The 12,219-nt window shown below is 35.5% G+C and overlaps 1 protein-coding gene across 1 annotated transcript in view; it reads right to left on the minus strand.

The window, feature by feature from the left end:
* Positions 1–12,219, minus strand: part of CPD (carboxypeptidase D) — a 78,601-nt gene that overhangs the window by 45,987 nt on the left and 20,395 nt on the right. Inside the window, exons 3-7 of the mRNA XM_079130771.1 lie at positions 5,795–5,937; positions 4,856–5,025; positions 3,583–3,935; positions 2,648–2,839; positions 181–348 (exon numbers count right to left, since the gene is read on the minus strand). Of these exons, the coding sequence (XP_078986897.1) occupies positions 181–348; positions 2,648–2,839; positions 3,583–3,935; positions 4,856–5,025; positions 5,795–5,937 (1,026 nt within the window). The remainder of the gene's footprint in view (positions 1–180; positions 349–2,647; positions 2,840–3,582; positions 3,936–4,855; positions 5,026–5,794; positions 5,938–12,219) is intronic.

Here is a 12,219-nt window from a genome sequence, read left to right on the forward strand (position 1 = left end):
ATCTACCATGGAAGCAGTAATAGAATATTCATTTTAAGAAAACCTAAGACTATAAATAGATAAAATTTCACCAGGATTTTAAAATACTCTCAAGAAAAACTAAAGCTCTAAAAAGAAAAAAAATAAAAAGTTAATCTATGTTGTAGCAAGCACTGGTAATGTACCATAAAGTTGCCATACCTCCGTGCAGGTTTGCAGACAGGACAAATGGATAGGCCTTCATCCAGCTCATTACAGCAATAGTTTCTGGTTGGGTAGGATCTGTAATCTGAACAAACTGGTCTGGGAAATTTCGGTTCAGGTCAAAGTTGTTGCTGTTGTTTCTGCCAATTGCACTTATTGAATCTCCTATGGGATGAAAGATTAAAACTTAAATCATGTTACTTATATTTTAATCCAACTCATACTGCTTCAGCTATCTTAACTCAAAGGTAACTGCGAACACATGCTTCACTATTATCAATTCCACTGTGATTAAACATATCTTTTTTATGCTATATACTTTAAAAACCTATCTCTTCTAGGTCTTTTGAACAGAGAGGTAAAACACACCATCCTTTCATTTTTGCCCTCTGGTCATACTTTGAGAGAAAAAAATCCAATTACACAAATTATGTTAAAAGCATTGCTCAACTGTCAATAATCCACACATAATGACATGATCACAATGTTGAGGGAGTATTACTGACCAGAGGGGGACTCTATTGTACTTTTATACAGCTCACTAAGACACTGTAAAGAAACAGACGAAATGAAAAGAAAATTTTGATAAGCTTACATTAAAGTGCTACGAAAAGGTAAAGTTAGCCAAGGACACAGTTGAAAATTTAATTTGATGAAGGATAAAGGTTCAATTTATACTTAACTATACATATTCCATTTTAATAGGAGGTGAGAACCCTATTACTATCATTAAAATGAGAAAAAAATTACATGTGAATGAAGAGAACAACCAGAGGACTCACTAGTGGCAAACATTGCACCTTTCTCGGAAAGGGGGTGGAGGGAATGTGGGAGAAATTTGTGATGCTGATAACTCCTTAGGGAATTAATCTGAATCAATATAAGGATTAACCCTAGCCTATTTGTTCAAGAGAGCTTCTGGGCAGTAACAACCAGCTAATTCTCCCAGTGGGCAGGTCAGTGCTAATAACCATGTGGCTGCACATTCACACTGAGTGTGGCCTGTTCTACTGACAGAGATCACTACCTAGAAGTAATTGTGGCAGAGTAAAATATCCCAACCCAAAGGGATTTATTGGGCATATTTTAATAAGTTGTTCAGAGAAACTGCATAGGAATAGCTCTGAAAAAAGAAATTTACATTCATCTCCATTAGTAAACAGCAATTGCATGCAACAGCTTTTCTATCTGATAACCCCCTTTCTGCCTGGGAAAGGTATTTCCATAGGAAGAAGAGATTGGGGATTTGACACTTGGCCCACAGGTGTCCTTTACCTGGGATACTTTATCCATGTAACAAACAACTCTTTCTCTCTATATACATTCTTCCCTCAACCTTCCACAGCCTACAGGCACTTCCCTTGCAAGAAGGCCAAACCCCTAACCCTTTGTTTAGCTGTATATAAGCTTAAACACCTTGCCTGCAGTTGAATCTCATTTTGTGTAGGACTCTTGTGTTTCCCCATATTAATAAATTTGCTTTTCCCCTGTTAATCTGCCCATTGTCAATTTATTATAGACTAAAATTATCAAACCTTCAGAGAGAAAAGAGAAAATATGAAACTTCCCTATAGAATCATGGGCTAGGAAAAGACAGATTCTCACTCTTCTAGTGTTCTGCATAAGGCACTCTCTGTAAACCTCTCCCAGACCTTACCATACTGCCCCCCAGGAAAGGCGGACCCACCTAGAGGAAGGAAAGGTGGGCCAGACAAGAGAAGCTGATCCGGAAGTCAACAATTGAGCAGATTTTGAATATGTATAAGGAGCCAAGCGTGGTGGCATACACCTGTGACCCCAGCAACTCCGGAGGCTGAAGCTAGGGGATTGCAAGTCCAAGGCCAGCCTCAGCACACAAGTGGGAACGTAACTTAGTGGTAAGCCCCTGGATTTAATCCCCAGTACCCAAGAATAAATAAAAAGAATATGCCTAAGAAACAGAACTGGGTCAAAAGCAGATTATATCTGACTTCAAGTATATCTGGTTTGATTTTTTACTTAAAAATAAAGTTTTTTTTTTATTAATTTTTTATTTGTTCTAATTACTTGTACATAAGAACTACTGCTAAAAATGCAAGAAATTTGTAAAGATTTTGTGCTATTTTTAACATATAAGAACCATTACCAAAATGAAATAAAAATTCTATTAAATATAAACTTGATCACATAATGAACAGTCTTGTATTAAACCACTTATAAGAATAAAAACAGGGGGCTGAGATGTTGCTCAGTGGTAGAGGGCTTGCCTAGCACCTGTGAGGCACTGGGTTCAATCCTCAGATCAAAAAAATAAAATAAAATAAAGCTATTGTGTCCATCTACAACCAAACATATATTAAAAAAAAAAAAAAAAAAAAAGAATAAAAACAGGGAGAAATTACAGGAAACAAGTTTAAATTCTCTTCTATTTCAAAGTAATCAAGCCATGTGATAATAAAAAGATCAGCATTTAGTTATTCTTTACCTTCCTGAGACTTTTCATAACCATCAGGGTTCATGGATGGCATAAGGTGAATTCTAGTATTACGAACCAGATCTGTTACTTCAGGGTCTGTTCCAAAGTTCTTACAAAGGTATTCGATGAGGTTCAATAGCAGTTCTCTCCCAACTACTTCATTTCCATGCATATTTCCAATGTACTTAAATTCTGGTTCACCTGAAAACAAAGCAATTTTATGTAAGGTTTTTTTTTTTTTTTTATCCTTTTCAGTTATCACAGACTTTGTTTTATAAAGGTCCTGAGCCAAACTGGGTGTGGTGGCATGCACCTATAATTCCAGCAACTCAGAAGGTCTCAAAATTTAAAAAAAAAAAAAAAATTTTTTTTAAAGGGATGTAGCTCAGTGGTTTAGCACCGCTGGGTTCAATCCCTGGTATTAAAAAAAAAAAAAAAAAAAAAAAAAAAAAATCATGAGCCCAAAATTTAGGAGAACAGGTATTTTGGCAAAAGAAAAATCTTTACATCTCATAAAACATCTTCCTTACTAACATGTATGTCTGAGCAGGTTTAAAGCATACACATATACACACACACATACATGTGCATTTAATATAAAAAAATACTATTAGGAGAAGAAATTAAATGTACATATTAAATACAATGCCTAATGCAGATTATCAAATGGATTTTCTTCTTTTCTGGGGAAAGACTGGCTACATTTTTTTATTTTCTTTTTCGATTATTATTATTATTATTTTTTTTTTTAAGTACTAGGGATCGAACTCAGGGCTTTGTGCTTGCAAGGCAAGCACTCTACCAGCTGAGCTATCTCCCCAGCCCTGATTATGTTTTCTAATTCAAGTTATATATACTATAGGTGACCTTTCTGGACAAAGCATAGCAATATAAACCAAAAGCTTTCAGAGGTCAGAAATTATGTGTAAGACCATACCAATTACCTGGTTCATGGACACCTGGGTTATCAGATATCTCCATCACATAGAGTTCTCTTGACTCTACTGATTTTCCCAGTGAATAAAGACGAGTAATATTAGGATATTCATTGGCAAATCTTCTCAAGAAGATTTCCATATCAGGGAAATGGTGGTGGTGAAAATCTTTGGGCTGAATTGGCTGGTGAGAAGATGATGTTCCCTGAGGAACATTAAGGATAGCAACAGAGCTAGGAGTTGCTATAGCCTCAGTCGTGTCAGGAATTAATGCAACCACAGCAGTTGGCTGAAGGGGGAAATCCACCTCTGTAGCTGGTCCTTCTTTCACTATTATGTTATTAATAGTCAATGGCATATATCTGGAAAAAATATTTGAAAAAGGAGATGGCTTGGGGTTAAGACACACGATACTTTAACATCATAACAACAGTAGCCCTGACGTACTCTTACACTTAGTAGTCTATCAAAACTCAAAACTAAATAAATGTGCAAATATAAGAGTTTTAGGATGTTATCTCATACAGAATCTCAGATTAAGTCTTTAAAGAATTATTTTTCTGGACTGGGGATACAGTTCAGTTGGTAGAGTGCTTGCCTTGCATGCACAAAGCCCTGGGTTCAATCCCCCCCCACCAAAAAAAAGAATTATTTTTCTTAACAACCTTTACAGGTACCACACACTAAACTGCTTACAAAAAAAAAAAAAAAAAAAATCACATTCAAGGGAAAGCATATGCTTATTACTCCACTGTAACTGTTTCTACACTACTCAAAGCATAAATTATCTAACTTTTTGCAGTGCTTTATCAAACTGACGTCCCAACCTCTTTTCCTAAGTAGTAAATTTCAAAATTAAATGAAAGATCATCAGTTAAATCCTTATGAAAGTGAGTTTTCACAAATGTGTACAGGGGAGGTAGAAAACCACTCCTCTGGTATATTAGAAAGCCAATGACATTCTTCGAATGTCATTTTCAGAGTCCTGGGTTTCTTCCACGTTTTTTTATCTAGCCAGTCTTGAGGCAATGCTTTACACAACTGAACTTCTTTTCAAACTTATAAAATTGTTTTTCCTCCCAATGCTACCATTATGCTTCACACAGTTAAGACTCTGACAAAACACTCCATGACAATATTCTTATATAAAAGGAGAAAAAAATGAGACAATAAGAAAAAATAAAAGCCAGATACAGTGAGTAATATTTATAAGACCTATTTTTCTGTCTTAGGTATAAAAGAGGCTTGACATTTTAATTAAAAATCTAGTTTAAATTCTTACCCAGGTGAAACTACTGTAAGATTATAAGTTCCAGGAACGAGTAATCTGTGGAAATCACCAAATCTCCCTGCTGTGATATTATGATTAATACCAGCCACTGAGATGGTTGCATTCTCTATCCCAGATCCTGTTACTGAATCTTTGACAAATCCTTTTATTCCAATGTGAACCTAAAATATAAGAATAAAATCTCAGAGACAATTTGGAAAGCAAGAGAATATAACACCTCTCTGCACTGATAGAATTTCTAAAAGATAGGATTACTCTTCTATCTTTCCAAAATATTTTTCAGTACACTTGAAATAAAGTACAGATGAAAGTATTAAATCCTTAAAGTCATAAATGACTGGACTCCACATTAATAAGGTGCTTTTGAAATTCCCTCTCCTCAAAGTCAGGCTTCTAATTTTCTCAACAAAGTATAATTTCTGGTATATCCAATAGTTGATTCATTTGTCTGGTATTTAAATTAAACTAATATTCATGGTTCATATAGTGGTAAAGGCTCTCTAGCAAATATGAACACATGACATGGTAAGAACCTGGGAGTACAAATTTACGGAGTTTTTTGGAAAGGTTTTTTGGTGCTGGGTATCAAACTCACAGCTTCATGCATGCCAAGCATACACTCACCCACTGAGTTACACCCCCACCCCACCAGTAGTACAAATTTAGCTAACCTAGTTTGTAAAAGTGTTCTAAGACAGGCAAAGGAAGCAACAATGGAGCAGAGAACTAGAAGTAGGGGACAGAAGAGGCAGAACTAGAATATGTTGTAACAGATTGTAATCTAAAAATCTCCAAAAATTATCTCCAATCTTAATAAAAACAGATCTGATAAATGATACCTAATAAAGACTGTCATTCCTAAGTAACCAAATTTCTCCCTTATTTAATCCATTATTTCTGTACTCCAGTCTTCCAGTCAGCTACTTTTACCTTTTCAATCAATGTGATCAAAGACTCACGATTGTTCTCCCATTCCTGTCGAAGCTGTGAAGCAGGTGGATATTTGCAACAAGACAGTTCTAATGTAATCTCAAAACAGTTGGCCCACACGTAATTGTAATCCTGCATACCACCTGTAACATGAAGGAAAAAAACAAACTTACTTGATGAAGGAAAAGAATTCTACCCTCCAAAAGACTGAAGAAACTAAATCACCCTTCTCTTGCCATGCATGAATTTTCTTTTCATTAAGCTGTCTGAAATTGGAGAAGCTTATTCAATTGGACATCCATAAGGAAGGTTAGAGGAATACACATTGATAAAGGAATATACATAAAGGAAATACACTTAACTAGTAAGATGAACAGTTATAAAGAGCATAACTACATCAGTTAATAACAATATTGAGGGGGCTGGAGTTGTGGCTCAGTGGTAGAGCACCTGCCTGGCATGTGTGAGGCCCTGGGTTCATATAAATAAATAAATAAAATTGAACAAAAGATTCATTGGTAACTAAAAAAAAATATATTAAAAAAAAAAACAATATTGATAAGAGCTCTACATTTGAGTGTTTACTACATGCCAGACCTGTCCGAAAAGCTTTACACGTATTAACATTTAATCTTCACAACAATTAAATGAGGTAGGTATTAATATTTTGCCATTTTGCAGATGTGAGAAGTAAAGTACAGGTGGTTAAGATTTATAGCAGAATAACAACCAAGGGTGCATGTGATCTTTAAGTTGTGAAGAATATTCATGCCAAAGCATCATTAAGTATCTACTATTCAAACTGTACTCCCCTTTATCAAGGCAGCAAGAGAAAAAAAGACAGTAACTAGGGTGCATAGCTACATAAATCAGGGAAAAATAAAACACAGGAACTCTTTCAGAATGGGTTTAATGGAAGACGGAATTAAAAGAGGAATAAGCATCCCTGGTCAATCATCTTCACCACTTTTATACCTACACAAGCCCACAAACTCATTTTGTAGAAAGTCTTTTACCTTATCAATCCTGTCACTTGATTTTTCTCACATCTTATTTTATGTGGATAAAGACTAGAGTGGAGACTATGATCTTACCTTGCTCCTGAAATATTGCTATCATATGGTTTCCAATGCCCTTTTTTTTTTTTTCATATTAAATGATCCCTGAAAGATGCCCTGAGAGCCCATGTTTGGCTCATTCAATGCACTACTCATCAAAATCCTCCTCTGTACCTGTGCCTGACAAGGAAGACTTCCTTTTTCCCAAATCATCCCCAGATATTTCTCCCCCTTTGGTAGGGCATAGTACAAATGTGGGTTTTGAGGGTCATCTTTTTCCAGTTCCAGCACATTTCAGGTGATGTTATAAAAGATCCTTCAGATCAGAGGAAGGAGAATAATTTCCCTTTCATTGACTTAGTACCAACAGGTATACTTAAGCCATAGATTCTTCTGCCACTTACTGGCTGAGAACCCTTTGGCATTAACATGGGTCTTTACATATGTGCAAGTGAGCATTAGATGATCACAAAGGATTCTTCCAACTCTCAGATTCTAAGATGTTTAAAAATACACGCTGGTTTGATTATAAGAGAAAAGGCAGGACAGAACACTTGATTAAAAAGATAATTCTGAAATCTGTTGGTAGAGAAAAGTCAATGTCACAGTATAAAGCACAGCTTACAAGGAATTCATCAAAGAACTGGGGCTTAGATAACAGAGAAGAGCAAACAATATAGTGCAATTGGTGAAACTTGGTGAGAAATGAAATAGCAAAAATACTGGAGCCTAAACTCTCGATCTCATTTCTGTTGAGGTTTGATTAAAAGCTCTGAGACACACCCGCTTTTGAACTATGTCTACCTTACATCATAAATATGCCCACCTTACCTCATAAATATGCCCTACTTCACTGACATATTCATAGAATAAATACAGCTGAAGGGGGAAAAAAGCTAGGTAAAGAGTAAAGAATCAAAAACTAGTAAAGGCAAAACTGAGCAAGGAACCTTGAAAAAATTCAGGATTCCAACAAATACCATTTGGAAAAAGAAATACAAAGAAAGAAACTGAACACATTCCCAAAGTTACCTGAGCAGGATCACACCAATGCTGATGTGATGTCAGATATGAAATGTCAGGTATCTCAGAATAATTAAAGGAGTTTATCCAATTCCATTCACATTCATCCATGTTAATCAAGTACTTAAAAATGAGGCCAAGTTTTTGTTTACTATCAAGAGGAAGAGACAACTGTATCCATAAATAGTTAACATAAACATGAGAATAGAGGGCGGTGATAATGGTTATAAAACAATGTGAATATATTAATGCCAGTGAACTGTACATGTAATATTATTAAAATGGTTATTATTATATTATGTATATTTTTCTATAATTTTTTAAAACAGTAATTGAGGTACTATGGGCCTATGCCAGTAGTCTAGTAGTTTTAGGGCTGAGGGAAGACCTAGAAAGGTTTCTTGGAGACTTTTCTTTTTTAATTTAGTTAGGTCTCAAAGAAAGATGAGTAAAACCATATGAGCCAGAAAAAGGGATGCAGGGAATCAGGAGCACTCCAGTTGGAGGAAATGGCTTTGTAAAAGGTGCAGGATAGGAGGGTCTGGCATTTGTTGACAAATATCTGTGAGGCTGATAAGCCACAGTATTAGGGCAGGAGCAGAGAACTGCAGGGGTATAGTTAAAAACAAAGGCTGGAAAGGCAAGCAGGGTCTAAGAGGCTGGGGATAAAGGCTTCCTTGCTTTTCTACAGCACTGGGTGGGGGGTGGGGAGGACAGAGAGTATTTTGTTTGTTTTCAATATGAAGCAGGATGATCACAAATTCTTAGACCCTCAACAACTCAGCAAGATCATGTCTCAATAAATAAATAGATAAAAAGGGTTAGGGATATAGCTCAATGATAAGTGCACATGGATAAAAATGATAAAGTAGGTGGCAAAAAAAAAAAGGAGGGGAGCTTTACTCATGTTTTACCAAATGAACTCTACAATCCACATATAAAATGAAATCATAGTGCCAGGCACAATCTGTAATCCCAGCAACTTGAGAGTCTGAGGCAGTCTTTGCAACTTAGCAAGGCCCTAAATAATTCAGTGAGACCTGTCTTAAAATAAAAAATAAAAAGGACTGGGGATGTAATTCATCCTTGGGTTCAATCTCCAGTATCAAAAAAAAAAAAAAAAAAAAAAGGTGGTTAATTAAATGCTTCAAAAAAAAAAAAAAAACCGTAACAGAAATCAGAAGCTAACGTAAGTATTTCCATACGCGCCTAGAAGAAAAGTCTTTTTAAGCATGACATCAAAGTGAGTGAAAGCATGAAAGCAAAATAATGATAAACTATTTAAAATATATAAAACATCTAATAAACATTGTAAAAATCATAAAATACAATACTATGAAAAAATGACAAAGGATTATAGAATGTTTCTGGGTAACAATTTAGAAACATTTATATAAAATCTTTTAAGTAGTCATGCCTTTAACACAGAAATTTCTTTTCCAGAAATTTATTCTAAGATAGCAGCTATGAGGAGAAAGACTATAGTGTTTAAATTGAAGAAAAATAAACATGGAAACAACAACAATGGAGGAAGACCAGTTCAGTAAACTATCATATAAAAATGAACTACCATGCAACCCTTTAAAGTGTTAGACATATTTACCACATATTTACCACATATTAGTCAAAAGGTTATATGCACATCTGTAAGTTTTTTCGTAGGATACAGAATTTTAAACAATTCTCCTTTTTTTTTTATTGTAAACAAATGGGATACACGTTGTTTCTCTGTACAACAATTCTCCTTTACTCAATTATAAAGCAACTCAAAATAGTTTGACAACCTCTCTTAAAAACAAGTTGTTTTGAAGTTTTTTTAAAGTCGGGTTTATGGAGGTATAATTTATATGATGTAAGATTCACCTTATTTAAGTATACAGTGTAATGTATAGAGTCATATAAGCATTAACAGAATTAGGATATGGAACATTAGCACCACCCCAGAAAGTTCCTTGCCCCAGCTTCCATGTCCTGGGCAATCATTAATTTCTTTCCCTATATTTTTGCCTTTCCCAACATGTCATATAAATGGAATTATGTCATATAAATGGAATTATGTAATATATATAGTCTTGTATCAGGCCTCTGTCATTTAGCACAATTCTTAAGGCTTTTGAGACTCATTCATGTTGGTGAATATATGTATATATATTTATTATTTATTTTATATATTTATAAATAGTGATTATTTTTTTGGTACTGGGGCTTAAACCCAGGGATGCACTGAGTCACATCTTCAGCCCCCCTTTTTTTAAAATTTTTGAGACAGCATCTAGCTAAGCTGCTTAGAGCCCCACTAAGTTGCTGAAGCTGGTTTTGAACTTATGATTCTCCTGCCTCAGCTTCCCAAGCCACTGGGATTACCAGTATGCACCACCATGCCCAGGTAAACAGAACTTTTTATTAATAAGTATTCTATTATATGGATGTAATATAATTTGTTTATTCATTCTTGTGTGTGCATAGTACTGGAGATTAATCCAGGGTCACTCTATCAACTAAGCTACATCCCCAGGCCATCATCTTTTTTATTTTGAGACAGTCTTGCTAAATTGCTTAGGGTCTCACTGAGCTGCCAAGACTAACCTCAAGTTTGTGATCTTTCTCCCTCACCATCCTGAGTTGCTAAGACTACAGGCCTGCATCATTTCCAGGCTTGTTTATTCATTCTCTATATGATAAATATTTTAGCTGTTTCCAATTTTTTGGTAATCATGAGTAAAGCTATGCGTAGATCTTAGGGTAGACAGATGACTTCATGTCTTTGAGGTAAATACCTAGGAGTGGTATGGTTGAGTCATAAAAGAAATTTAAGTTTAACTTTATAAGAAGTTTGTTTTTCAACATAGTTCTACCATTTTTACATTGCTACCAGCAATGAATGAATGTTCCAATTACTCCACATCATCAGCTAAAAAGTTGCTCAAATAACTGGTCAATCTTTAAAATTTGAAGCATTCTAATGAGTGTGTAGTGGTTTCTCCTTGTGGTTTTAATTTGTATTCCCCTAATGACTAATGATGATATTGAATTTTTTTTTTTCTTTCCCATAAAAGGGTATCTTTCATGTCCTTATTTATCATCCATATTGGGAGACCCTGGAAGTCAGAGACTTGGTCACATTGCAGATATGATGAAGTTTGTGAAAGGGACTCCATAAAGTTGTCTATGAATTCCTGGCTCACTCCTGTGCTGCACATGTGTGGATCTGATGTTAAATTGCACACCAAAAGCATGGAGAACGCAACTAAAGAATAGGTCGATGCCTAGTTCCTAGACTGGCCCCTCAGTGATGCACACACGGGTAGATCTCAGCAACACCACAAAGGCTTTGAAAACTGAACTCACATCAGAATCACTGCCTTTTATTGGCGAGTCAAAACTTGTAGCTGAACCTAACTGGGTCATTCCCTGCTAGAACAAACAAACACAAAGTTACCATTTAAAAATATATATATATGATTCAACAAGACCTATGGGCTAGAGGTGTGGCTCAGTGGTAGAGTCCTTGTCTACCACACTCAAAGATGGGGTTCAATCCCCATGACAGGGGTGGAAAAGTAGGGGACTAGAGAATGCAAAACAAACTAACATGTCTAATCATGAACACTAAAATGTCCAAGATACAATCCAAAATTATCAGATATACAAAGAACTAGTAAAAGTCTCAACAAATTGCAAGGAAAAAAGTCAACAGACTTCAATTCCAAGATGACCCAGATGTTGGAATTATCAAACTAACCTTAAAACAATTATAATCATGCTTCAAAGAATTATGATTAAACATTCTTAAAATGCAGTGAAAGAAAGAAATACAATTTGCTTATTCATTCTTTGTGTGTGTGTGTGTGTGTGTGTGTCACACACACAAATAAAGAACAAAATAGAAATTTTAGAAGTGGTTTGGAATGGTGGCACACACCTGTAATCCCAGCAGCTCTGGAAGCTGAGGCAGGACAATCATAGATTCAAGGCCAGCCTTAGCAATCCAGTGAGGCCCTAAGCAACTTAGCGAGACCCTGTTTCAAAATAAAAAAAATAAAAAGGGCTGGGGACATGGTTCAGTGGTTAAGCGTCCCTGGATTCAATCCCTAGAACCAAGATAAACAAAGTTTAGAAGTAAAGAACTCAGTAATTGAATTTAAAAATCTATTGGAAATGTTCAAAAGAATGGAAATGACTGGGGAAAGTGAGTTAACTTGAAGACTGACAAAGATTACCTTTGCACATGCTAAACAACTGAGAAAGGGGGGGAAAAAGACAGGAGGACATGTAGCTCACTGGTAGATTGCTTGCCTAGCATATGTGAAGCCCTGGGTTCATCCCTAGCACTGAAAAAAAAAA

The sequence above is a fragment of the Sciurus vulgaris genome, assembly GCF_902686455.1.
Source record: "Sciurus vulgaris genome assembly, chromosome: 3".
Classification (NCBI taxonomy): Eukaryota; Metazoa; Chordata; class Mammalia; order Rodentia; family Sciuridae; genus Sciurus; species Sciurus vulgaris.